The sequence below is a fragment of the Accipiter gentilis genome, chromosome Z, assembly GCF_929443795.1.
Source record: "Accipiter gentilis chromosome Z, bAccGen1.1, whole genome shotgun sequence".
NCBI lineage: Eukaryota > Metazoa > Chordata > Aves > Accipitriformes > Accipitridae > Astur > Astur gentilis.
This window is the reverse complement of record NC_064919.1, coordinates 33,597,548-33,625,506: the sequence shown is the minus strand read 5'-3', so window position 1 is coordinate 33,625,506 and position 27,959 is coordinate 33,597,548. Positions and strand designations below refer to the sequence as shown.

Here is a 27,959-nt window from a genome sequence, read left to right as displayed (position 1 = left end):
TATTTTCCTTTCTTGGACACAGTGCCTCTCTCACAAGTGTTCTCCCTGTCTTGTGTCTGGCATGCTCACTGCCTCTACTGCATGGTCTTTACTTTTCTTGCACACTTTTCCCCTCCCTTGAATAAGCTTTCTGTCTCTGCCTTACAGGCTTTTTTACTCATATTCATTACATCCTTTCTGTCTCAGGTTTCTCCATTTCATGCTTTCCTTCTCTTGTGCATGCTGTTATGTGCAACCTGGCATGCTTGAGCTCTTTTGTACACTTGCCCTCTCTCAACACTTTTGCATTCTCACTTCTGCAACCTCTCTGTTGTATTTGCCCTGTCTTGTGTGCTTTCACTTGCATATGCTATCCCTCTCATTTGTGCTCCCCATCTCATGGACTTTCCCTTTCTTCTGCCTTCTCTCCAGTGCTTGCTTTCTCTTGTGCTTTCCCTCTCCACAGGTATGCTCTCCTGCTCCTATATGTGTGCTTTCCTTCTCTCTGGCATGCATACGCTTTCCCTGTCTTGCATGCGCTTCTCCTCCTATGGGTACTTTACTTCTAGTGCATGTGCTTTCTCTGTCACTCACTTTTATGGTTTACTTCTGCCTCCATTCCTCACACATGAATTCCTTCTTCATTGTGCATGTCCTTTTTGGTCTGCATCTCTCACACATTCCCTCTGTCCCTCTTATGCACTTTTTGTTTCTCCTCACACCTTGTGCACTTTTCCTCTTACTCATGCTTGTGCTTTCCCTCTCTTTTTCTTACTTCCTCTTTATCTCTCTCACCATTTCCCTCTTTCTCACACAGTTAACTCTCTCACTTCCTTGCATGCTTTCTCATGCTTTCCTCACATGACTTCCCTTCCTAGCATGTTTTCCTTGTCTACTACTCTGCTGCATATGCTCTTCCCTATCTCTACTGCACCCTTTTCCTCTCTTATGTGCCCTTTCTTATTTTTTCCTGTTCTTGTCAGTTGTCTCTCACACATTTTGTTTCTCTTCTGTACTTCACTGCCTCTAATGCTTTCCCTTTACCACATGTAGTTTCTCTTTCCATTGAACAGTCTCCCAGTCTCTCTTGCTTGTACTTTTCCTCCCTCATGCACAATGTCTGTCTCTCCCTCCCTTCACTGGCTCTTCCACTTCCTCTCTTCTCTCTTGTTCATGCTTTCTGTCCCTTTTTCACACCTTCCCTCCCTCTCCTTTTCTTGCACTTTCCTTTTCATGCATGCCTTCCATTTCTAGTGAGCTTTCCTTCTCACACATGCTTTTCCTTTTGTCTATTGCAGTTTTCCTTGCTCTTTCTTGTACACTTTTCTCTCTTGTGTGTGAATACACTTTCCCTTTCTCTTTCCCTCTGCTCTATTGGTTTTTCCTCCTTTCTTGTTTTCCCTGTCTTGTATGCATGCTTCCTGTCTCTCTCTGTTTTGTGTTTCCCCTCGTTTGCATGTGCCTTTCCTCTCTTGCATGCTGCCCTCCTCTCACTACCTAGCACTTTCTGTCTATGGGTTGTGCTTTCCATCTGTCTTTCTTGCTTGTACCTTCCCTCCCTTGGGCATGGTTTCCCTTCCTTATGCAACCCTTTTCCTTCCTCCCTCGTGCTGTCTTGCATGCTTTCCCTCTTCTGTCACATGCTTTCTCTCTGTCATGTGTGCATTCCATCTCTAATGAATGTCTTCTTTTTTCCATATATTTACTGTCTCGTATCTTTCATCTTTTTTAGTGTGCCTTTCCCCTCTCTGGCACCTTTCCCGTGCTCTTTCTGTTGCACCTTTCACCTCTCTTGTGCATGCTCCCTCTCTTTCTCTCACTTTCACATATGTGCACTTCCCTGCCACCACCCTGCTATTTGCTTTCCTTTTCTGTCTCTGGCACACTTTTCCCTCTCTCACGCATTTCATTTTTCTCTCATGTGCTTTCTCTCAGTCACAGTTTCCCGCTCTATCATGTGCATTCCCCCCCTCATGTTTTCACTTTCTCAGATGTGCTTTCCCTTTTGTTAGCTCAAGCTTTCCTTGTCTCTACTGTGAATGTTTCTCACTTTCATGCTCTCTTGAGCTTTCTCAGTTAACACATGTTCCCCTCTTATGCCTCCTTTCCCTCTCAGATACTTCCCTTCTTCGTTGAACTTGTCTCTCTCATGCTCTTTTACTCCCTCTCACATGCTTTCTCTTCCTCCCTGCCGTGTAAGGTTTCGTTCCCTCTCTTATGTGCTTTGCCTCTGTCCCATACATCTGTCCCCCTCTCTCTTGGACACTCTTCATGCTTTTCAAGTCTTTCTTGATTTCTCTTTCTCTCTCTCCCCCCACATTACTTCTCTGTCATGCACTGTTTCTTTATTGTGTGTGCTTTCCCTTCCTCCCGGGCACACTTCCTTTCTCTCTTTTACCACCCCTTTCTCATGGATCCACTTTCCCTGACATTCTGCCTCGCCTTTTTTTTCGTGGTCACATTTATACTTTCTCTGTTACATGCTTTTTCACAAACGGTTTCTCTCTTTCTCATCCCTCTCTCCCTTGCCTGTTTTCCTGCTCTGTCTGCACTTTCCCCTGCATTTCACATATCTTACATGTGCTTTTCTCTCTTTTTCTTGTGCTTTGTCTGCCTTGCACTTTCTTTTGCTAACACTCACACTTCCCCTTCTGACTTACACACTTCCTGTGTCTCAGGCTTTCCCTGTATCTCATGCTTACCTCTTGCACACAGTTTGTCTTGAATGGTTCCCCCTCTCTCATGCGTACTCTGTCTTTACCTCTCGTGTCTGCTTTCCTTATAGATTCTGTGTAGTTTCCCTCTCTTGTGTACTCTTTCCCTTAATCTTGGGCATTTGCTCTCTCTCGCACCTGCACACTGTCCCATTTCTGTTGCATGCATGTTTGCTTTTCCTCCTTCTTGTGCTTCCCCTCTGTTGTGCCCCTTCCTCTTTCTGTCATGCTCTTTCCCTCTTTCTTGCGTGTGAGGGCTTACCGTCTGTCTTGCGCATGTTCTCTCTCTTGCATGCTGTTTCTTGCTGTCATGGGCTTTTTATGTCCTCTCCTGCAATTTCCCCTCTTGTGCACTCTCTCCTTCCCTCTCCATCACACTTTCTCATGCTTTTTCTTGCATTCTTTCCCTTTCTCACATGCTATTCCTCCAGTGCATGTTTTTCCTCTCTTGTACATCCCATTTCCATATCTTTTGTGTGCTTTCCTTCTTGCTTGCTTGTACTTTCTCTTGCATGTTTCAGTCTCTCTCATACTTTTCCTCTGTAGGCTTTCCCTCTGTCATTAATTTTCTCTCTGTTATGGGTTAACCCCAGTCTGCAGTTAAGCACTGCACAGCCATTTGCTTTGCTCTCCTCTCAGTGGGATGAGGGAGAGAATCAGAAGGGCAAATGTGAGAAAACTCATGGATGAAGATAGAAACAGGTTAATAAGTGAAGAAAAGCTATGTGTGCAAGCAAAGCAAAATGTGGAATTTATTCACTGCTTCCCATTGGCAAGCAGATGTTTAGCCACTTGCCTGGAAAATAGGGCTTTAGCATGCATAACAGTTACTTGGGAAGACATACTGTAACTATAAACATCCCCCCTTCCTCCTCTTCTCCCCCAGCTGTCATTGCTGAGCGCAACATACGGGATATCCTATTGGTCAGCTGTCCCAGCTGTGTCCATTCCCAGCTTCCTGTGCACCCCCAGCCTACTCACTGGGGGTCAGCATGAGAAATTGAGGCCTTGATGATATGCATGCAATGTTCAGCAGTAACTAAAACATCGGTGTGTGCTCCCTCTCTTTCTCTCACTTTCACATATGTGCTTTCCGGTGTGTTAACAACACTGTTTTCATCACAAATCTAAAACACAGCACCATACAAGCTGCTATAAAAAAAGTTAATTCCATACCAGCCAGACCCAGTACATGCTCTTTCATGCTTTCACTCTCAAGAATTCTGATGTGCACTTTCCCTCTCTGCGTGCTTTTTCATGCCACCTTATGCTTTCCCTCTTACTCTCTTGCTTTTCCCCTTGTGCTCTCTCACTTTTCTCTTTTTGCCTTTTTCTTGAGTTCTGGGGCTTCTCTTCCTTGCATGCAGTTTTTCTCTCTTGTTTTCCTTCTAATGCACTCTTCCCTTCCGTTTTGCAGCACTCTTTCCCACTCACGGTCTCATGCTTTTTAATGCTTTTTGACAGTCTTTTGCAGACATGCTTTCCCTCTCTTTTCCTCTCATTTTCTCTACCCCTCTTTTGTTCTTCACATCTCTCTCATGCTTTCCCTCTCTGTTTTGCATATTCTTGCTTTCTCTCTAGCATGTTTTCCTCACTGTCTAGCATATGGCCTTTTTCTGTCATGTGTACACCATCCCTCTCTCCCTTTATCACTCATGCTTTCTCTCTCACGCATGCTCTTCTGCTCTTTTGCACACTTCTATCTCCATCTCACAAGTGCTTTCCTGTTATTGGGCTTTCCATCTCTCCCGTGCTTTACCTTTTCCTTGCACATGCTTTCCTTTTGTTGTGAGTATGCTGCAACATGTTTCCTCTCACTCTCATGCATGCTTTTCTCCTTTCTTGCACACACATGCTCCCTGATTTTGTCTCACGTGCTTTCCCTCTTACTTGTGGTTTCTCTCCTGTATGCCCCCATCCCCCATGCTTCTGCTCTTTCATGTTCTTTTCCTTTCTTGTGTGCTTGCTCTCGCTCTCTTTCTTGCTCTCATTCTTCTGCAGGCTTTCCTGCTTTCACACTTTTCTTACTGTGTGCTTTTCCTCTCTCGTGTGATTTTCCTGTCCCATGTACTTTCCCTCTCCCTTGCAGTCTCCCTCTGTTTTACTCTCACCATCTCATTCCTTCTCTCGCTCTTTTCCCCATCTTAATTTCTTAAACTTTCCCACTTTCTCTTGCATGCTTTTCCACTCTCATGCTTGCACCTTTCCCTCTCCCATGCTTTTTGTCTTGCATGCTTTCCCAATCTCATGTACCTTTTAAAAAAGTCTCTCTTTCTTTTGCTTTCTTTCTCATACAAGCTTTCTTTCTTGTGCACTTTTCACCCTGTCACTCTTTTCTTGTTGCTCTCTTGCTCTTCCATTTTTCTTGGAATCTTGCGCTTTACTTCTCTTTTGTGTGCTTTGCCTCCCCCTCCCACTCATAGTATCTCTTCCTTACTCATGCTGCCCCTCTCTCATGGTTTCCCTCTGTATTGCATGCTTTCCTTATCTCATATGTTCATGTTTTCCTGTGCTTGCTCTTTCTTGTGTGTTGTTTTTCCTCTGTTCTCTTTTGCATGCTTTCCCTTTTGGGGGGGCATTTCCCCTCTTTCCCCCCTCACATGCTCCTTCCCTCTGTTGCATGCTTTTTCCTTCTCACTGTCTTATGCTTTTCCTCTGCCTCTTGTGCATTTTCTTTCTCATTGATGTGCCTTCTATTCCTGCCTGCCCCGCCCTCCCCCCACCCTACCCCGGCTTTCTCTGCCTTGCACACTTTCCTTTTCTGTCTTGCCTGTGTTCTCTCTCACACACCCCTTCCCCCTTCCCTGTCTGCTACTCTCTCTTGCCACTTCCCCCATCTATCTTGTGTTTTCCTGCTGTCTCTTAGTGACAGAATTTCCCCATTTCTCTCTCCCACACTTCTTGCATGTGCATTCATGTCTTCTCAGACATGTCCCCTCTCTCTTGCATGTTCTTTCCTACTTTCTCTTTTCCCTCAGGTGCAGTATTGTTTTCTCACCTCTCCCGTGTGCTGATGTGCTTCCCCCCATGTCTTGCTTTCCCCCCTTTTCCCCTTTCTTGAGCATTCTTTCCTTCTCTCATGAACACATGATCATTCTCTGTCACTCTCAGTCTTACACACTTTCCCTCTCTGTTACGCTTTCTCCCTTTTGCATGCTTCCCATTATATACATGCTCTCCTCTTCTTGTGCGTGCCTTTTACCTTGCATGCTTTCCCTCTTGCTCTCATGGGCTTTCCTTCTCTTTCTGTGTCCCTTCTCTCTCTTGCATGCACCACCACCCCACTCCCCTGCTCCCGTGCATAGTTTTCCATACTCATGCACACTTTCCCACTCATATGCACTTTTTGTTGTTCTCGCAGTTTCTGTCTCACTCACTCTTTCCCTCTCAATCTTTCACTCTTTTAGTCTTGCTCTCCTGCTTCCTTTCTTTTGCTTTTCCCCTCTTCTTTGATTTCTTGAGCTTTCCATCTTTTTCATGTATGTATTCTGTCATGGACGCTATCCCCCCTTGTTCAAATCTCCCTCTCTTGCACATGCTTTCCTCCTTTCTTACATGCTTTCAATTTCTTGTACTTTCCTTCTTATGCAGTTTCTTGCATGTGCTCTTCCCCTCTTTCTTGCATGTTCTTGCCCTCTCTCTTACATACCTTTTCCTATTTTTCACATGAATGCTCACCCTGTCACATGCTGTCCCTCTGTCGTAGATGGTTTCCTTCTCCTGCACATGCACTTGCTCTCGCTCTTTTCTTCTCTTTTTCTTGATATCCCTTATGCGTGCTTTCTTTCTTAGGCACGCTTTCTGCCTTGCAGATGCTTACCCTGTCTTGCATGCTTTGCCTTTTCTCATTGCTTTCCCTCTTTCTCTCATGCTCACTCTTTCCCTCTTATTTACTCTTTCCTAATGCCTCCCTGTAATGTGCTTTCCCTCTCTCTCCTTTCTCCTTTCTCTCACTCCCTCTTTCCCCTCCCACTTTCCTTCTAGTCTTTTGTCACACTCCCCCCCCGCTCTCTGTCCTTGTCTCTCACTAATTCCCTTTTATTCTTGCTCTTGCCCTCTTGCTTACTTTTCCATCTTTCTTTCCCTTTTTCCCCCCTTGCTTTCCCCTCTCTTTCCTTTGTTTTCCTTCTTTGCCTATTGCTTGCTGTCTTTGCCTCTTGCTTTTCTTCACTCTCACTCACTTTCCATCAGCCCCTCTTTTGCTCTCACAATCTTTCCGTCTCACTCTTTCCCTCCTGTTCTCTTTGCCTCTTTCCTTCTGCCTTTGTGTCCCTCTCTCTTTCCCACTCACTTAGCTTCATTCTGCATTTCTCCTTGATCACTTTCTCTTTCCCTCTCAGCTGCTCTGTTTCCTTCTGCTTGTCTGTCTTGTTTTCTTCTATACCCACTTACTTCCACTCTTCCACTTTTCCCTTCTTCATTCCCTGTCACTGTTAATGCTATTTTGTCCCCTCTGACTCTCCCTGCCTCTCCTTTCCTTTTTCTTGATGTCTTTCATTTTCATGTGTTGTTTTTCTCTTTCATTTTTCCCCTCTGTCTCAGCTCACCTCTTGCCCAGTGTCCTTCCCTCCCTCTCTCTCGTTGTCTCACCTTCTGTCCTGATTGCTCTGACTTGCACAACCTCTCCTGTCTGCTTCTCATTCCCTCTTGCTCCCTTTGTTTACCTCTCACTCTTTCCCTTGTGTTTGCTTTCTCTTTTTCCTTCTGTCTCTGTCCCTCTTGCTGTCTCACTTTCTCACTGACCAACTTTTCCACCAATTTTCTTTCATATACATTTTCACCTTGCCACTTGCTTGGCCTCTTCCTCTTATTATCTCTTTCCCTCTCAATTGCAGTATTTCTTCCACTCTTGCACTCTGCCTCTTTCCCTTTCTATCTCTCTCTCTTCTCCCTGTCCTGATCACTCTTCCCCTCTTGCTTGCTCTTTCCTCTGCCTCTCTTCCATTCTTGCTCACTCTTTCCCCCTCTAGCTACCTCTTCCTATTCCTGTGTCTCAGTCTTGACTGCTCCTTTTGACACTCACTCCCTTTCTTTCCCTCTTGCTCTTTCCTTCTGCTTCTTTCTCTCTCAATTGCTTTCTTTCCCTCTGCCTCTATGCCCTGCCCCCCACTCTTTCCCTCTTGCTCCTTTCCTTTCATTCTCATACCTGCTTCACAGAATCACAGAATGGTTGAGGATGGAAGGGACCTCTGGAGGTTGTCTTGTCCAGCCCCTGTGCTCTAGCAGGGCCACCTAGACCCTCTTGTTGAGGACCATGTTCAGATGGTTTTGAATATCTACAAGGATGGAGACGCCACAAACTCTCTGGGCAACCTGTGCCAGTGGTCAGTCATCCTTCAGTAAAAAAGCATTTCCTGATGTTCAGAGCGAACCTCCTGTGTGTGTTTGTGCCCATTGCCTGTTGTCCTGTCACTGGGCACCACGGGCCTGGCTTCATTCTCTTGGCAGTCTCCCTTCAGGTATTTATATACTTTTATAAGATCCTCCCTGAGCCTTCTCTAGGCTAAGCAAAACTAGCTCTCTCAGCCTTTTGTCATAGGAGAGATGTTCCAGTCCCTTCATCATCTTAATGCCCCTTCACTGGACTCTTTCCAGTAGCTCCATATGTATTTTGTAGTGGAAAACCCAGAACTGGACACAGCACTGCAGGTGTGGCCTCATCAGGGCTGGATAGAGGGCAAGGATCCCCTCCCTTGACCTGCTGGCAGCACTCCTCCTAATGCAGCCCAGGTTACCATTGGCTTCTGCCACAAGGGTGCATTGCTGGCTCATGACAGCTTGGTGTCCACATGACCCCCAGGTCCTTTTCTGCAAAGCTATTTGCCAGCTAGGTGGCCCCCAGCATGTATTGGTGTGGGGGCTTTTTCCTCCCCAGGTACAGGACTTTGCACTTCCCTTTGTTGAACTTCTTGAGGTTCATGTTGGCCCATTTCTCCAACCTGTTGAGGTCCCTTTGAATGTCAGCACAGCCTTCTGGTGTATCAGCCTTTCCTCCTGGTTTTGCATGATCAGGAAACTTGCTGAGGGCACGCTCTGCCCCATCATCCAGGTCATTAACAAAAATGTTGAACAGTATTGGACCCTGTGTTGATCCCTACAGCACTAGTCACTGGCCTCCATCTAGACTTTGTACCAGTGTTCACCACGCTCTGGGCTTGACCATTAAGCCAGTTTTCAATCCCCCTCACTGTCTGCTTTTCCAGCCCACACTTACTAGCTTTTCTCTGAGGATATTATGGGAGACAGTGTCAAAAGCCTTACTGAAATCTAGGTAAGCTATATCCACTGCTCTCACCTCATCTACTCGGCCAGCCATTTCACTGTAGAAGGTTATCAGGTTGGTCAAGCATGACTTCCTCTTGGTGAATCCATGCTGACTACTCCTGATCACCTTCTTGTCCTTCATGAGCCTGGAATGGTTTCCGGGAATAGTTGATCCATCACCTTCCCAGGGATCAAGGTGAGGCTGACTGGCCTATTGTACCTTGGGTCTTCCTTTTTGAAGATAGGAGTGACAGTTGCTTTCTTCCAGTCCTCAGGCACCTTTCTCAGTTCCCATGTTCATTCAAAGATTGAGCCCTTGCAATGACATCAGGCAGCTCCCTCAGTATTCACAGGTGCATGCCATCAGTGCCCATGAACTTAATGTATGTCCGGTTTGCTTAAGTATTCTTCTCTAACCTGATCCTCTTCCACCAGGGGTGAGTCTTCCTTACTGTCTGCTTTCTCTGGGTCTGAGAGTGCTTAGATTTCTGAAGAACAGTCTTATTAGCAAAGGCTGAGGTGAAGAAGGTATTCAGTACCTCAGCATTTTATATGTTTTGTGTCACCAGGTCCCCTGCTGCCTTTAGCAGCAGCAACATGTTTTCCCCAGTCATTCTTTTCCCATTCATGTACTTGTATAGAAGCCCTTCTTGTTGAGTTTGACAACCCTTGCCAGATTCAATTCCACATGGGCTTTGACTTTTCTACCTACATCTCTGTACGCTTGGACATACAGAGTGTCTCTGTATTCCTTCCAGGTTACCTGTCCCTGCTTCCACCTTCTGTATGCTTCCTTTTTATGTTTGACTTTTGCCAGAAGGTACTTGTTCATCCGTACAGGCCTCCTGGCATTTGTGCCGGAATTCCTGCTCACTGGGCTGAACTTGAGCTTGGAGGAGGTGGTCCTCAAATATCAGCCAGTTTTCTTGGACCTCTCTTCCCTCCAGGGTCTTTTCCCACAAGATTTTGAAGCAGATCCCTGGAGAGGCCAAAATCTGTTTACCTGAAGTCAAGGGTTGTGATCTTGCTTTTTTCCCTCTTCCCTCCTCTCGGGAGTCCCCATTGCATGGTCACTGCAGCCAAGGCTGCCTTTGAATTTCACAGCCCCAACAAGTCCTTCCCTGTTTGTGAAAATGAGGTCCAGCAGAGCACCTCTTCTCATAGGCTCCTCTGTCAGTTGGATCAGGAAGTTATCACTGATGCTCTCCAGGAACCTCCTGAATTGCTTATGCCCTGCTGTGTTGTCCCTCCAGCAGATGTTGGCGTGGTTGAAGTACATCATGAGGACCACGGCCCACAAACATGAGGCTATTTATAGCTATCAGTAGAAGTTCTCATCTACTTATTCTTCCTGGTCAGGCAGCCTGTAGCAGACAGTGTCATCTGTACTGGTCTGCTTTGTAATCCTTACCTGTAAGCTCTTTCGAAAGCACACCTAGATCCTCCTCAGCTTTGATGACAGTGAATCTTTTCCATAGTTGAAAGCCTTCAGGTGGAGCAGGAGCCTTCCTCTTGGTGCCGAAGTCATGGTCTTCCAGCCTTGACCTTCCACAGAGTTTTCACTTATCAGTCTGCTAGGGACAGACTTTGGCTGTGTCTACACTGCAGTTGGGGTCCAGAGCCGTCAAAGCTATAGGGTCTCTGAGAAGATCATGTCTCTCCTTCATCCTCTCTGATGGTGCAAAGCCTTCTCACTTCGTCCCGTAACTCCTCCACTTGGTGACACAGCTCTTCAACAACAGTGTATCTGATGCAGGAAAGAAGACCATGTCTGCAAGGCTTAGGGGGAGGCCTTTGCACAATCCCTGCAGCTGGGGACTTGCAGACCTGCACCTGCTATCGAAAACTCCATCTGGGACAGCTGCTCCAAGAGCTGCTGGAGAATGTACTCTGGTGCATCACTACTATGCCTGAGAATGTTCAGGCTGGTCTGAATTGAGATCAGGATCCATTCATTGCACCCTACTGCACAAACTGCTGTGTCTCTTAGCCATGCTCTAGGCCTACCAGCTGTACAGGTGCTTGACCCTTTCTTGCCAGACAACAGCTATAACAAAGTCTTCAGGCACCCTGGGTCAAGGGCAGCTGACTGAACACATTAGAAACTGCTGGAGCTTCCTGTCCTGGTTTCAGCTGGGATAGAGTTAACTGTCTTCCTAGTAGCTGGTATGGTGCTATGTTTTGAGTTCAGCATGCGAAGAATGTTGATAACAAACTGATGTTTTCAGTTGTTGCTCAGTAGTGTTTAGACTAAAGTAAAGGATTTTTCAGCTTCTCATGCCCAACCAGCAAGAGAGCTGGAGGGGCACAAGAAGTTGGCACAGGACACAGCCAGGGCACCTGACCCAAACTGGCCAACAGGGTATTCCATGCCATGTGACGCCACATCTAGTATATAAACTGGGCAGAGTGGGCGGAGGGTGGGGGATCGCCACTTGGGGACTAGCTGGGTGTCGATTGGCGAGTGGTGAGCAATTGCACTGCACATCGTTTGTACATTCCAATCCTTTTATTATTGCTGTTGTCATTTTATTAGTGTTATTATTATCATTATTAGTTTCTTCTTTTCTGTTCTATTAAACCGTGCTTATCTCAACCCATGAGTTTTACTTCTTTTTCCCGATTTTCTTCCGCATACCACTGGGTGGGGAGGGGAGTGAGTGAGCAGCTGCGTGGTGCTTAGTTGCTGGCTGGAGTTAAACCACGACATTCCTCAGGCCCACAGCCCTGTGGCTCCCCTTACCTTGTTCTTACCTTGGAGGGGCATGTACACTCAAATTTCTCCAAGGGTTCCCAGGAGTCCCCCAGTGTTCCTGGACCCTGTCACCAGGAGATCCCAAAGGAGAACCTAGAAACTGTTGTGCAAACCACTTGCTCTCTTGCTCCTTCTCTCCTGCTAGTTGTCTTTCCCTCTCCTTTCTCTGTTGCTCTTTGTTCCTCTTGCTCTTCCCTTTCCTCACACTTGTTTCCTTTGCCACTCTCCCCGGCTCACTTGTGCACTTTCCCTCTCATTCGCTCTTTCCCATTCACTGTCTTTTGCTCATTCTCTCTCTTTTCCCTCTGCCTCTCTTTACCTGTTGCTGTCTGTCCCTCTGCCTTTTCTCTTTGCTCATTCTCTCCTCTTCAATTGCCTGCTCCCCTCTCTTGTTCTCAATCTCTCTGTCCCTGTTGCTGTCTCTCCCTTCCCTTTCCACTCTGAAACTGTCCCACCATGTCTCTTTCCCTTTTGCTCTCTTTACCTCATGCTCACTGTCTTTCCCTCTGCTTCTTTCATTTTGTGTCCTTCTCTCTTGTTCACTTTCTGTCAATCTCTGCCTGTGCTTGCTCTTTCCTTCTGCCTCTCATCTCCTTCTTGCTTGCTGTCTTACCTTTGCTTTTCTTTACCTCTTCCTGACTCACTTTATTTCCTCTCACTCTTTGCTGTATGCTCTTTTTTTCCTCTCAGTCATACTCTAGCTTTCTTTGCCCTGCTTCTATTTCTGTCTCTTTGCTTCTCACTCAGTCTGTCTATCCCACGTGCTCCTTTCCAAGTCTCCCTCTCATTTGTTCTCTTTCCCTTTGCCTGTCTTTCTGTCTTGCTTCCTCTTTCTTTCTGCCTTTCCTGTGTGACTCCACCTTTGTCTCTTCCTCTTTATTCACTTTTCTCTCAATCCTGTTTTCTCTCACCCTTTCCACCTGGTCTCCTCACTTCTCTCGCCATCCCCTCTGCTCACTCCTGATGTCACTCTGCCCATCATGCTATTTTTTGTTCTTTCCACTTTCTTTCTCTGCCTTCCTATATCTTTCCCTCTCTTTTCCCCCACTCTGTTTTCCTCTCTATTTCCCTTGTCTCTTGTTCTCACTCCCTTGTCCCTCTCACCCTGTCCCCATTCCCTCTCTTTCTATTTCTCTTTCCCTATTACTAGCCCACTTTGTATCACTCCCTCTCCCATTCCATCTCATTCCATCTCATTCTCTTGCTTTCCCTTTCTCATCTCCCTCACCCCCTCCTTGTGCACTCTCTTCCCCTCTCTCTGTCTCCATCTCGCTCTTTTCCCTGTGTTCCATCTCTTCCTCTCTGCCCTTCTCTTCCCCTCTTTTTGTCCTGCTTGTTCCCTGTATCTCACACCCTGTCTTCTCACTCCCTTTCTCTTACTTGCACTTATTTTCTCCCTCCCACTTCTCCTGCTTCCTCTTTCTCCCTTGCCCTTCCCCTCCTGCACCCTCAGCCATCTCTGCTCTTCTCTCCCCCTGCTTTTTGCTTGCAGTGTCTCTCTTTCCATTGCTATTGCCCTCATTCTTTCTGTCTCCTTTTCTTTCTCTGCCTCCCTCTGTCCAGCAGATGATGTCCACATTTTCCTCAGAGCTGTCTTTTTAGGTTCCATGGCCACTGAACGTACTCAAACTGCAAAGTAATATCTGCAGTCTTCTGAAAGTTGTGTACTGTCTTTTTACGTTCCTTTTTCTGTGTCAGACCCAAGATTAGCATTACAGTATCACCAAAGCTATGGCATGAAAAATCCTGTGCTGATTTTTCTGCATTGTCCTCAGCTGAAGTCCAGTGAGGTAGGCGGTCTGCAGCTAGTGTACCAAGGTATCTTTCTCAAAAATCAAATTGGTCTTGCACTTAATTTCTTGCCAAGGTGAAACCATTTTTATTTACTGTTCCTTTTGTGCTTTGTGGTATTAGCATTGTCTCATCCTTTGCAGAGAACCTAGGGTATGGGTTTACAGATCCTTCTGTAATCCATTCTGCTTTCAGGAGAAAGCATGTGGGGCTTTACCATCTTTATACTAACATTGAGTACTGTTGCTTTTAGTTATTCAACTTCATGCAAATTATTTGTAAGTCCAACACTCCTATAAACTTGCCAAAGTAAAAAGTACGTATGATACTTGGCCTCAGTAAAAGTATCCTTGCATAATCCCAGAAGTTATCTCATTGCACCACAAGGAATAATGAGTCTCTGAAGATGAATTCGCTGCACGTTGCACCAGAAAAAGCTGTGAAGAGAGTTGGGGGACAATATTCTGAAACTTTGCATGAAGTATACACAGTGCATTAAAGGAATTTTCTCCCCTTCAGTACTTTGGATATTCCTTCCTCTTAATTCTGAAACAGAAATCTTCAGATTGAAGCATAGTACCAACTTTATTTCTTCTCTACAATTAGTAAAGGATGCATGATGATGCTGGGTTCTCAGTGGTTTATATTACTGCTCAAGCAGGAAGCAGAGCCATTCAGAGGGGCACTTCTGGAAAGAGAGGATCACACTTGTAGACTTTTGCTTACATACTTCTTTACTGTAGAAATGTTTCTAGAAGTAACCTGTACTTTTTGCTATTAATGGCTTTGTCTTACTGTTCTTAGTTGCAGGCTTTTTTCTTTTTTACCATTAGTTTTCTTTCCTTCTCTGTTCTGTGGCCAACATAACTGACTGCTTAGTTCTGGTAGCTGTGGATAGGACTGTACATATGCTACTGTCCTTCTGCATTTATCCAGGATTTTTCTATGTTCTGTTCTCACACCTTTTCTTGAAATGCACGAGTTCTTCTGAAATGTGTGTGTTACTGGGGTGGCAGGAGTAATCTGAGGAGAGAGCTGTTATTTTAGTGAAGTCACAAGTTTAAAAATAGTTACTGTAATGGAAAAATACAAGAAAGAAATGACTCTGCCCTCAGTGCAGAAGAGCAAGCATTGTTTCACAGAACCATAGAACAGCCCAGGTTGGAAGGGACCATGAAAGATCATTTGGTCCAACTTTTCATGGCAAAGGGAGCCTCAATGAGATCTTCTAGCATCCTGTCCAGTCGCATCTTGAAAACCTCCAGTGATGGGGACTCTACCACATACCTGGGGAGATTTTTCAGTGATTGATTATTCTCACTGTAAAAAATGTCTTTCTTATACAGAGATTAAACCTTTCCTGGTGCAACTTGTACCCATTGCCTCTTCTCAATGTGTTATCTGGTGAAGAAACCACCTCTGTCCTCTTTGTAGAGTACTGGAATCCTGTGATGAGGTCTCCCTGAGCCTTCTATTCTCCAGGAAGAGGAGACCTAACTCCTACAAGTCTTACCTTGTAGGGCAGGCTCTCCAGCCCTTTGATCATCTCCGGCCCTCCTTTGGACCTTCTCCAGTCTGTCCACATCTTTTTTGAATTGTAGGGACCAGAACTGAACACAGTATTCTAGGTGTGGCCTGCTAAGCACTGAGTGGGATGATCACATCTCCATCTCAGCTAGTAATCTCCCTGTGGATGCAGCCCAGGACCTGATTTACCTTTGTTGCTGCAGCGGTGCTCTGCTGACTCATGTTCAGCTTGTTGTCTACCAGCACCCCCAGGTCCCTTTCAGCAAGGCTGTTCCCCAGCCACACAGATCCTAGCCTGTATTGGGCCCTTTGGTTATTCTGTCCCAGGAGTAAGACTTTGCACTTGTCTCTGTTAAAACTTCATACAGTTCTTGCTAGCCCACTCTTCCAGCCTGTCCAGGTCTCTGTAAGATGGCTTTCCCTTCTGATGTGTCCACCTCACCACCCAGTTTAGTGTCATCAGCAAACTTGGTGAGGGTGCTTTCAATCCTATCTTTCAGATCACTTATGAAGATGTTGAACAGCTTGGGGCCCAGTATCAATCCCTGGGGACCCTACTTGTGACAGGCTGCCAGCCTGAGTAAAAACCATTGATTACCACCCTCCGAGTGTGGCCTTGTTGGCCAGTTTCCTACCCATACTTAAATAATTTCCTAGCCATTACTTAAATATTTGTGCCTCACCCCTCTAGAAATGCCTTATGACACTTCACGTATTCTGAACTGGTAAGTTTGAATTTAATAACATGATAACAGTCTATTTTAAGTCTCTTCAGAGTCTGTGTGTCCAGAACAATCTTTGGATACAATTTTTCTTTACATCTTTAGCTAAGATGATGAGGAGCTGTTTGTTTACGAAGGTGGGCAGGAAAGCCTATAGATACACCTTAACAGAAAATCAAGCTATAAGTTTCCTTGTTGTTTCCTGTATGTATGATGCTGATGTAAAATGCTTCAGGCTTTTTGCTAGCGGAAGTCTTCAGAAGTGCTAAGTGGATTTTGGAAGAATACTTGCAGAAAATTGACTAATACTGGGCTTTGAAATAATGATGACTTGTGTTTTGCTTGTTAGAAGTTTTAATGATTTGGGTATATCTTGTTGCTTTAAACTCTGGGCCAGTGTCAACAGGAATAGACTGATTTAACTTTTTTGGTTTTCTTGGAGCTGAACAGAGTAACACATACTAAGGATTAACCTGAACAGAGCCTTATGAGAAAGCTTGAGGCAGTGATAACAGGCAGGAACTGCATATATACCAGTATGGCCCACGGCAGAAGTAGTGAGGAAAAACATATTAAGCAGAGCACTCGGGATTTCATGCAAATCCTGTCTTTGAAGAATGGCTGGAACTCATCAATAGCTGTTGTTGCTTACATGGAGAAGGCTGGTTTCCTGAATCAAAGGTACCTACTGAAAAGGAGTAGCTTCTTTGTGGTGAAGAAGTCTAGAGATTATATGGCCAGGTTGCCAAGAGTGCAGTTTAGCGATCTCTTTGCCTGCAATCCTGAAATAGACACGGATGTTTGATCTTGTGAAGTGTTTTTTTCTGTAAGGGAAGGTGAGGACTGATCAAGTGAAGCTGAAAAGCGGAGGGTTTCCAGTCCTTTGTAAGTTGATTGCCACAGTATCAGTATATTGGGGGAAATGAGCAAATGCAGGGGATGAATTGTATCTAGTGGACATCTTTCCAGTTAGGTTGCCAAGATTTTTGGAAGCCTTTACTAAAGGTACAGCTGATTTCTTTTCCTAGCAGTTAAATGATAATAGCCATTCAGAGTGGCTGTTCGGACCTTCTGGCCCAATGCCAGCATAATTGGATTCCTACTTGCAATCTAATATAAATCTGTTGGGTATTCAATTTAGGGAGTTCCTCTGAACTATTTTTAGGGGCCAAGCCTGACCGAAGAATGGAAAAAGAAATCTGAAACTTAATTGATACATGCCCTGTGTTTTAGATAGAGCTCTGTTCTAAGCAGGTTAGCTAGTAGTGGATGTCAATGAGAAGAGTTATCTCTGCTGGGTGACTGATACTACTTCTCTTTCTGACAGGAAGCTCCCAGCACAACTGATTATGCCCGCAGTGAAAACAGGCAAAACCATTTTTATGATCCTGTTTTTCCTGCTCTTGATGCTGAAATAAAGAGAATCGAACTTTCAGGTCTTAATAGCCTTTTACAGCTAAGTCTTCATGAGAAACTGCTGAACCCTATATTGCAGTCCACTGTAACTTACTGCCATGGACACTTGACCTTGCTCAGGTAATTGCAGCTTCTCCGCCTCTCTTACTGGGAAAGAGGATACACAGGAAAATCAATGGCCGTCCCCAAGTTCCTTCATTTCCATGGCCGTAGAATATACTCTACAACCCTTTTAGCTTGCTGGCAACTACCCTTTTTGACACCTGCCTGTTGATAGGATTTGGTGTCAAAAATTGTGAATCTATAGAATTAATGTTGTTTTGATTGGTAGTCTATACCACAGTTGATCATGTAGATTTTGAAAGGACTTTTGGTTCCCTTGGATCTGCTAAAAATATGAAGTGTTTTTCCGTCAGTGCAGGTTTGTGTGCTATAATCTAAAACAGCACTGTAAGAATTATACTAGCTGAGCATATGGGAGAGACATAGTAAATTTGTTCTTGTTGCTAAACTAATTGATATTTGCTTAGATTAGACGAATTTCTTACAGATTGCAGATACTTGTAAGATGTCACAGACAGACTGTTGGAGTGCGACAGGGTTTGTTTCTGACTGCAACCCTTTATTAATATATGCAGGACAGATTAACGAAGTGCCAAGTATTTTTCAGAGAGCACTAAACAGGGAGATCTTGCAAACTGAAACTGCAGAAAGCCTAGAAAGAAAAGTACCACTAATACAGTAAAAATTGCCTTCAAATATGCAAATTCAGCATCCCCAGTAAGAGGTAATCTAGGCAGTGATATTCAGCTAGAAAAGAGGAGCTGGAAGGGCAGAAATGCTAGAGGATAACTTCTGTTGAAAGGATTCAGCTCATTTCTTACTGAAACCCTCCAGACATGACCCCCGTCCCTCAATCCCAGAAAAATGACAATCCTAAGGTATTCCTCACTCATATGCTTGCATATTTCTAGAATGTTTATTTAATTTGGTGGGTTAGAACAAGGGTTGGAACAATGTAAAGTAGTGTATTTTAAAATTCCTTGTGGAAGCATTTGTAGGGCTGTCTGTGGAGGTTATTTGCTTGATTTTTAAACTACAAAACTTGTGCCACCATCCACCAAATATTCTATATAACAGGGAGACATGCTTTCACAAGAAAAGAGTTGTTTTTCTTTCAAGTTTTTGGCATCATAATTTTTTCATTTTACAAACATTGTATTACCCATTTTAATACCACCTTAGAGATGGAGTGAGAGGTGAAGGATTTGTTGACGAAACATTGGCAGTTAGGACTTCGGAGATCCCAAGAAGTAGAAAACCTATTAATAGCACAATTTCTTGGCCATATTTTTCTATGTATTAAATATTCAATTAAAATTCAATTAGGATTTTTGTTGAAAGCCAGTATGTGCTCTAGACTATGCTTAATGTTTGCAGTCTAAATATGGTGTGTTCAGTGATGTGAATCTGTAGTGTTCTTTGCTTCAGAAGCTTCCGAAAGCATTGTTTTTTCTAGCAATCTTTAGCATCAGTCTCACATGAAGTTTGGATATGCTTTGTCATCTTTAACAAAGTTGGATTTCTCATTCAAGTCCCCAGAAGCTAACTCGCTAAATGAGCTCAATGTCAGAGGCTGGGTACTTATTTTTTTACTCCTGCATTATGCAGAGGCCTTAATATTGGGCTGGTTCTGTCAGAACATGGAGGTAGTGCATACGGTTTACACCCCTCTATGCTCTCCTCCTTTAAATAAGAAAAGGCATTAAATGCTGCAGAGGCAGTTCAGTGTGGAGTAGTTACAGGTTGATGCTTTACATGTTTCCTGTAATCTTCCACTGAAACAGCACTGAGAGGTTGCAAGGTTATTCATTACTGGCTGATCCAGTTCATAAATGGTAGGATACATGAGTGGCATGCCACAGCCAGCTTTATGTGCTCTCCTGGTGACTTCTTTTGGAAGAACTCGGGAACCAGCTGAACTGCCTGGATTGTCTTGGTCATGTTATCAGCAGCACCTTGATCCCTGTTGGCTGTGTTCCTTGTAGCCTGGCGAAGCCCTGTACCCTGTGGTCACTCTGTGAGCTTAGAATGAGCAGGAGTGTGCAAAGTCATTATTCTTAGCTATTCCGCAAATTGGGTGCCTGGCAGAAGCAAGAAAGAATGGTGCTGTGCTCAAAGAACTAAGTCATTGCCTTAGCATCAGAATAGCCAAGTAGGTCTAACTGCTTGTGCTCAGTCATTCCAGTGCTCTTTCTTCAACAACACGTGTGAACTCTTATACTAGCTCCAAAAGAAACTGAATTATCCTGCTATTGAACCGCGTTAACAGTTTAACTTTGTGGATACAGTGTGCTTCTGTTGCCTTCTCTAAATTGCACCACTGTATTATACTGTGAAACTGTCCAAGATTTCCTTCTGCAGGTAGGTGTCTATCTTTTGTTAAGAGATAAAGCGATTGCTGAGACCTTTTCGATGTAAAGGTATTATGTAAGCAGAAAACAGTTCATTATTTTTACTGTATCAGAATACAGAAAGAATTGTACCATTTACTTATTGACTTGGGAATTCTTTGCTAGTAATCATAATGTGAACATGCAGAATTTAAATGTTACTAGTAAAGATTACTGTGTGCTCTCATTCTAGTTTAAAATGCAAGTATCTAAAGTATTACATCTACCTAATTTTTGAGCCAAAGATGTGAACACACAGAGATTTGATTCGATAATAATCTTCCAGCCAGTTTCTTCATAATTAAAAAAGTAGGGATTTCAAAAATTATTAACACCATTGATTTACGATTAGGAGCTTTCTCACAATAGGGTACTAAATGTGTTGTTAGGTGAGCACAAACTAGGGAAAAAGATATGAACTGAAATTTAAATTTAAAATGCAGGGCTCTTGAACAACCTAGATGTATAAGTTTGTGGACACTCTTACATCTCTCTTTTAGGATTCCCTTGAAAATGTCATCATTGAGCTTAATAAATATGATAGCTACAACCACTGATAGCCTTCATCTAGCTGGTCTATCAAGTGCATTTTTTTACTCTAGAAAATGGTTTAAAAATTGCCTGTTTGCCTATCTGACTCAAAAACTATTTTCTCTGTTTATTCAGTTATATCATCTACTACAAATACTGGTTTTACAGTATGAAAACAGCTAAGACTGAGTGAACTGCAGTTGTTTAATCCTTGTCAACAAAATCAGTTATTAAACATAAAGCTGGTTATTTACACAGGCTCACTGAAGACTTAAGATAGTGATGCAGAAGCAGGGAGCAGCCTAGTTCACTCCTAAGTCACAGTTTCCTTGGCTAAGCAGAGAGGGAGATAGTTTTCTGTGAACCAAATGTATGTTTTGCAATCATTCACACCTGCTGTTGTCAGCTGATTTTTCAATGCTGCTTTTGTGACCTGTTCTTTCTTCCACTGAAAGCCTTCGGAATTTGCTCTTGACTTTGCTGGAAAACAGGACTGTATCCTAATTATTTTGATTTAAAGAATAATAAGATTAATGGTTTATGTAAAATACTGCATTCTGTACCTTACTTAGTCATAAGTGACTAATTTACATCTGATGGAAGTGCTAGTCATCTTAAATTTTTATTACTTGGAACAAGATCAGAATTAAAAACCAGGAGGAGCAGAACAGATTCTCAGATCAGGATTTCAGTGTAAATCATTTCCGCTTTTTGCCAATGTGTTCTTTGGGGAACTGATGATGTAAAATATTTTGATCCAGAGAGGAGAATGTTCTGCTTATTATTCCAGTGACATAGCTTTATTCCTTCCTTTGTCTGAACAGGTGAGTATCTGAATTTGGTGTGAATTAGTCTCTGCACATGTGGTTTGAGGAAAGTGGACACATGCCAATGCAGCATCATTGCTGCACGTTTGCACCTCAGGGAAGGGATTAAAATGAAAGTGCAGAAAACCCTTTCACTTCCATTTTCATCTGACTCCTGTCACCCACCAGAATACCTCAGTGCAGCAGATATGGGCCACGTAGGTTATGTACAGGGCAGACATTTCTTGCAATACAGTGGGCCCAGCTGATCTAAGCTTCTGTGACAGGAATGCAATGTATTGCTCATGTAAGCCTAAGAATATTGTATTCTCTGGAGAATGTTATGTTAGCTAGCTTTGCAAAGTTTTCTAATAGCACAATTTTTGTGTTGTTTTGTACAATGTTACTGGCTGTGGGCAGCAGTGTACTCTGGCAAGTTTTATGCCCTTTACAAGGAGAGCAGACTCCATCTGATTATCCATCGTACAGGTTAGGCAGCTTTGTGAAGAGTACTGAAGTCTTTCTTCTCTGCCTCTTACCATCCAGATTCTGCGGAAAGGCACTGGAAGGCCAATAAGAGACGAACCTATCTTGAGACTGCTTAATGGAGATTTTAACAGTTAGAACAAAGTATATTAAAGCACAGAATCTTTTAAGTGTGAGGTGTACTGCTGGGTGCATTTACGACAGTTGCTATGCTTACACTTAACATACTTACACATTATGTCGTATGTAGAGGTGATAAAGACAAGCTTTATTAGTTACATTGTTGCATCAATAATCAGTTTTCTAACACAAAGTGGAGATCTGTGAATATTCTTTGTGTTGTGAAATAATGCTAAAGAGGAACTCGGATGCCTGCACTAAGTTTGCCTGAGAATGAACTCTCTGTTTTTGTTACCAGGAATTCAGCAGCAGTGGGTCACGGCTGTTTCTGCTACGCCCTAATGCGTTCAGTTCCAGTTGCCATCTACATAGTTTTGGTAACAGGTCTGCGTTACCACCTGTTCATATGGAGCGTCTTCTCGCCAAAACTACTTTATGAGGGAGTGCATGTGTTCATCACAGCCGCTATCTGCCTGTTCTTCACAGCCATGGATCAGAACCACTCTCACAAAGTGCAAGATTGAAAATAAGTGTGCAGTACACAGTTCTGCATTGCAATGTCCAGTGTGTCACTAGAATGGGAGAAGGAGAATAATGGCTTTAAATTGTTGTGTAGAATTTGATGAGTAACTTTGTTTATTTTAGTCAAGATCAGGATTTGAAGGGCCTGTCCTATTTCAAAACTGAGTTTGCTTTAACAACGTTGAATTGAAATAAACTGTTCCTTCATGGATAACTTTTGTTCTATAGCTGTCATTATAGCACTCTCCAAATAATAGAATGGCAATATTACATGATTTGAATTAAAAAATGTACATCTTAATATAAATACAGACCAGCACCTCATGGGCACTGGAAAAATCTTTTGCAGATACAATTTTTTTACCTTCTTAGACTACAGAATCCTAAAAATATGCAGTATTTCTTGGTGCTGTTCACAAGATCTTATATTTATTAGCTTTGGGGATTTTTTCATTAGTTTTGTTTCTAGCATGTGCACTGAAAGTATTATAAATTATTGTAATATTTTACAAATATCCCAGGTAAGAGATTTTTTTTGTTTGTTTTGCATAGGCAGCATTTCTATTTAAAGGCAGTATTTTCTTTGTAAGGTGAGTGCAATCATTATCTGTAATGGATTTCGATCTGCACTTCAGGCACTGGATAAGAAATGCTAATGGGCTAACAAAGTCATGAATCTTCTATGGAGTCCATTCACTGCTAAAGTGTTGTGTTTCTTTTTATTACTGTATAAATGTTAAATCAGGTTGGTGGCAGCTGTGCTGAACATTTGATCGTGTTTTCCGCACTTATGATCCATGAGCAGGGAAATAGTTTAATGGGCTAAGTTACCAACAGAATAAAAAGTGTGTTTGCATCACCTTTCCCCTAGTGACCTGTCCAGCCACCTCACTTGAGTGTGCTATAATTAATTCCTAACAATGTTGTTTTCCTTGCTTCTGTCAAGAAGATACACATTGATTACTATACTGAGCATCAGTATTCTTTATGTGGGGGTTTTTGCCTCATATTTTTGTCCATGTTAGCAGCCAATAGGATTTAATCTAAATGTATTAGACCTGTAGCAGAAGAGAAGCATGCAGGGAACTCTAATTTTTGTTATAAATGTGAAAATAAAAAGAGTTTAGGCCCTATATAGCTGACAGCACATTTGTTAGGATCACTGATACACTTCTCATCTCATGTTTCAGATAGAGCAAATCTCAAAAAGTAGGCCTTTCATTTTTACACATTAATAGTACACCATCTTGATCACTAATAATGACATTTTTTTCACCTGTAAAACAACAAAATTTTCAGTACCCTGGCCACATATTGCTGTTCACCTGGAGAAGGCACTACTGGATCTTAATGATTCACTGTGACCTGTTGGAAGTTTGAAAATTAAATACTTTTAATAAATTTTTTTTCACTGCAAATTACGGAGTATTTAAAATAGTTTGTATTTGTGAATGTTGTACACATTTACCATTTTCAACATTCTCATTATTTTTCTGGTTACCTGTTGCCTAGCAACCATATGGGGATTATTGACATCTTCTCTGCTTACTTGGTTAATTCCTAAGCAATCCTCCCTAATGCCATATAGAATATGTTCATAAGAGATTTAACTCAGAGAGAAAGGGTGCTAATAAAGAGATGGAAGAGGTGGAGGGGAAGTTGCTTCTGGGGTACAGAATCCTAAAACAATGTGGCCTGACTTCCACAAGATCTTCTATTCCTTTATTCTGGTATTTTTTGCTTCTAGTATATCTCTTGGACATTGTATCAAATAATGGAATCTAAACTATTGTGTGTATATTAAGGTTGCATTTCTTCAGATTACTTACTTAAATAATCCTAGTGTCCCCTTTCTTCTCTGAAGTTGAAAGATGTCCAGACTGAATCAAGGAGAAAATAAATGGCATGGAAAAACTATGGTTTTCAAGACCAGGAGAGGAAGGAAGAAGGAGGAACTTTTCAACTCTGTCTTGGTTAACACATGGTTTGGGTGATATTTCAAGAAAACATGGTGCTTTCAGCTTCAGAATTGCCATTTTTATTCTTTTTCACCCTTTCTCTTTGGGTATAGGCAAATGAAATACTATTTTATCTTCATCAGCTTTTGGGGAGACAGTAAAGAAGTGAGTTGGTTCTTGCTGCTCTGGCGTGGTTATCAGCTGGGGGTGCAGCTTCCACAGGAGTACCCTGTGCACAGGCACAGACTCCTCCTTAAATATTTTCTAAGCAAGGATGTTGTGTACTTCTCTGTTTGGGTTAAGTTTTGACACATGGTAAATTTTGCCACTGAGCATCTTTGCTGCTGGTCACTGCCAGGTTCAGCCAGTCTATAGCTTCCTCTACTAGATTTCACTAGATCACCATTGGTCAGTGTGGCTTACTGCCACTCAAAGCTTGTAACATATGTCCAGTATGGTCCTAAAGATCCAGAGTGTGATGAAACTTGAGCTAAGAAGAGACTCTTGTAAATGAATTCAGGTTTAAGAAGAAAAACCCAACCTATTCATATTTCAGATACTATATATCTGTATTTCTGCTCTGTAGAAAAAAAAACAAGTTTTCCTTGGCTCTATATAAGACAGCAGAACATCCACACCACGCGCCACAGCCTTTGCAGCAGTGCTAAGCCACTGCTCCTGTGTGGTGCTGTCCGTAAAGGTCAGGGCAATTTTTGGAATTCCTCACATAAAGCATTTGCAAATTAAACAAGATTTATCTCCACAACTGCACAGTCACAGGAGGAGGGGGCACAGATGCAAGTTGCCATGAAGGGCTTCCTCTGAATAACCAAGAATTCCCTGCGTGCTTCAGCAGCACAAGGAGGGGAAGGAAACTAGTCGCACTGATCAGTTGGCCAGGAAAGGGAGATGGCTGATCTCATTGTAGGCTGCCAGCTCTGTGAAAGGCTGTGATCGGGGGTTGTTCATGAGGCTAGCATTGTGCTGTCTTCCAGAAGTGTAAAGAGGGTCTGGGAAATGACTGGCCATTAGCCCCTCCTCAGTCCTGTCCTGGTTTCATCTGGGATAGAGTTAACTGTCTTCCTAGTAGCTGGTACAGTGCTATGTTTTGAGTTCAGTATGCGAAGAATGTTGATAACACACTGATGTTTTCAGTTGTTGCTCACTAGTGTTTAAAGTCAAGGATTTTTCAGCTTCTGGTGTTCAGCCAGCAAGAAGGCTTGGAGGGGGCACAAGAAGTTGGCACAGGACACAGCCAGGGCACCTGACCCAAACTGGCCAACAGTGTATTCCATACCATGTGACGTCCCATCTAGTTTAGGAACTGGGAAGTGGGGGCGGGGAATCGCTACTCGGGGACTAGCTGGGTGTTGGTTGGCAGGTGGTGAGCAATTGCCCTGCGCATCATTTGTACATTCCAATCCTTTTATTACTACTGTTGTCATTTTATCAGTGTTATTATCATTATTAGTTTCTTCTTTTCTGTTCTATTAAACCGTTCTTATCTCAACCCACGAGTTTTACTTCTTTTCCTGATTTTCTCCCCCATCCCCCTGGGGGTTGGGGGGGAGAGTGAGTGAGCAGCTGCATGGTGCTTAGTTGCTGGCTGGGGTTAAACCACGTCAGTCCCCAGGCAGATGATGGAGAGGGAGACTATTTCCCAAGAGCTAGATGGAGGGGAAATGACAAAGAGGGATTTACCAGGACAACTTGTGCCTGGCCCTTTGGTGCCTGATTGCCTTTTCTGAAGAGATGACAGACTCTGTGGAGAAGGGAAGAGCACTGGATGTTGGACAACTTTACTTTAGCGAGGCCTTCAACATGGTGTACTTGGTGCCCTAGTGGTGAGCTATAGATCAGTGGGCTTGAAGGTGTACTGGATCACTGGTTTCTGAGGGTTGACTTGAGTGGTTTGTGGTCTCATGGTTATCTGGTAAGCAGTGGTGTCCCTGGGGGGCAAGGCAATTTAAGATCTTTCCTAAGCTGGATGAGGGGATGGCAAGACCAGAGCAAATCTGGAGATGGTACCAAACTGGGGGGAGCTGGGTATATGCTGGAGGGGAGGGCCACCCTTTGGAGCGACCTTGTCAGGCTGGAGAAATGGGCTGCTGGGAAGCTGCAGTATGGCCTGGGCAAACATTGAGTCCTGCCCCTGGCTGGGAAGAGCCTGGTAGTGATGCAGGATGGGGCCCATGGGCTGGGGAACAGCTCTGGAGCCCCAGTAGACAGCAAAGTGGACCATGAGCAGCACTGACAGCCCAATCTTGTTCCCCAGCTGATTAGTATTCATGTAGCAGACACACACGTGTGCACACACTCACACACGGACACACACACGTTTGCATAGATTGTTTATCCAACACCTGGCCCAAATCCCCATGGCCTCCCCTGCTGCTGGCACCCAGACAGGAACCCCAGACATTTGCAGCCATGCTCTGGTTGCTGGTATCTTGACTTCTTCTCTTATTGGTGTCCTGCTTGAAGTTCACTGGTTTTCACACATACCTACTTAGAGTAGAGTCTGCACTCACAAAGAAGAAGTAGGATTTAATGAGAGGATGGGGCACACAGCGGTGATGAAGTGAAAGGCTCCATCAGAGAAATACACTGACTAGCAACTTGTTTATACTCAGCCAGCCCTTTTTATCCATTTTTTCCTCTGCTCTCCCATGTTTGTTCCTCCCCAAGCCATCTTGATCCTTCTTTTTCCCCTCCTTTGGTCCTTTCTCTGAGCATTGCATGATGACTTACATGTTCTATCAGTCCCCTTAAAAATGTCCTGTAAGTTTTACAGAATCCCCAAGTGCTCTTCCCTCTGCATCCCATAATGAGTCCTGTGCTCATTCAGGCAGTATCCTAGTGGGCTTCACAGCAGGGGCAATTGTCTAATTGCTTAGTGAGTGATTAGATTATCATCTAAATAAATTACTGTAAACTGCAGATTAAGCAATTAGCTTAGTAGAGATCCTCAGCATGTCCTTGTTCATCTGACCCTCTCCAGACCTTTGTGTTAACCATGAATAGTCTTTAATTACTTAAGTTCACAGTGATTAGTGCCTTGTTATGGCCTGAGGATGAGAAATCTCAGGGAACCCCTTTGGCTGCAGTCAGTTCCCAGAAGGGAGGGTGTGGAGATGTTGAATGTGGACTCTTCTCAGAAGGGCACAGGGACAGCCCCAAACACAACAGGCACAACTTGCAGTATGGGACATTGCCAGGAGGTCAGAGGAGCCTTTTCTCCTCTGGGTGTTTACTGTCTAGGTGGGAGATTTTCCCACCTTGAAGCAACCTTATTTAGTTGGCCCTGCTGTGTTCTGGACATTGTATTGGGTAAGCTCCAGTTGTCTCTTCCAGCCAGTGTTTTTCAAGGATTCTGTGGTTTTGTTATATTTAAAGTTGACTCTGCCATTTTTTTACTGACTGTTTCACAGGCTATTTCCTGAACTCAAAGAGCTTTGTCATTCATTTCACAACAAAAATAAAAAAAATTAAGAAGCAGGAAATAAAACATCTGTGTCACTGGGTTTTTTTAAGAGATAAACATTGAAGCTGAAAACTGCTGTTAGTTTTGGTTTTATTTTATGTAGCCTTGTATTTATACGTTAGATACAAGAAGTGAGCATCACTGGAAGGAGAAGTTTAATGCCATCTGCCCGTAGCCATGCCAGCTTCAGTGCCTCCATAGCTTGAGGATTCCCAGATTTGATGATGAAAGGTGCTATTTTGCCATTGCTTCTGTTATGATTCAGATGATTCCCCAAAATGTTCAGCTTGCCTATTAGGCCTGAAATGAAAGTTTGTGGGCTTGCTGTGATCGCTGCAGGCCCATGCTGGGAAGACACACACAGGTGACTTGCTTTCTGAAGGTGTTTTTCTGGCTTCAGACTGAGAACTAAACCTGTGAACATTAATTCC

General features: G+C 43.5%; 1 protein-coding gene across 5 annotated transcripts in view; it reads left to right on the top strand.

Annotated features, from left to right (window-relative positions):
* Positions 1 to 27,534, top strand: part of PIGG (phosphatidylinositol glycan anchor biosynthesis class G) — a 101,798-nt gene extending 74,264 nt beyond the window's left edge. For 3 of the 5 annotated variants that reach the window (XM_049796309.1, XM_049796307.1, XM_049796306.1), the window contains one exon: positions 21,863 to 27,534. In XM_049796309.1, the coding sequence (XP_049652266.1) occupies positions 21,863 to 22,088 (226 nt within the window). In that variant the 3' untranslated portion in view covers positions 22,089 to 27,534. The remainder of the gene's footprint in view (positions 1 to 21,862) is intronic. The other 2 variants (XR_007505159.1, XM_049796305.1) reach the window with 2 other exon arrangements.
* The last annotated feature ends 425 nt before the right edge of the window (positions 27,535 to 27,959 follow it).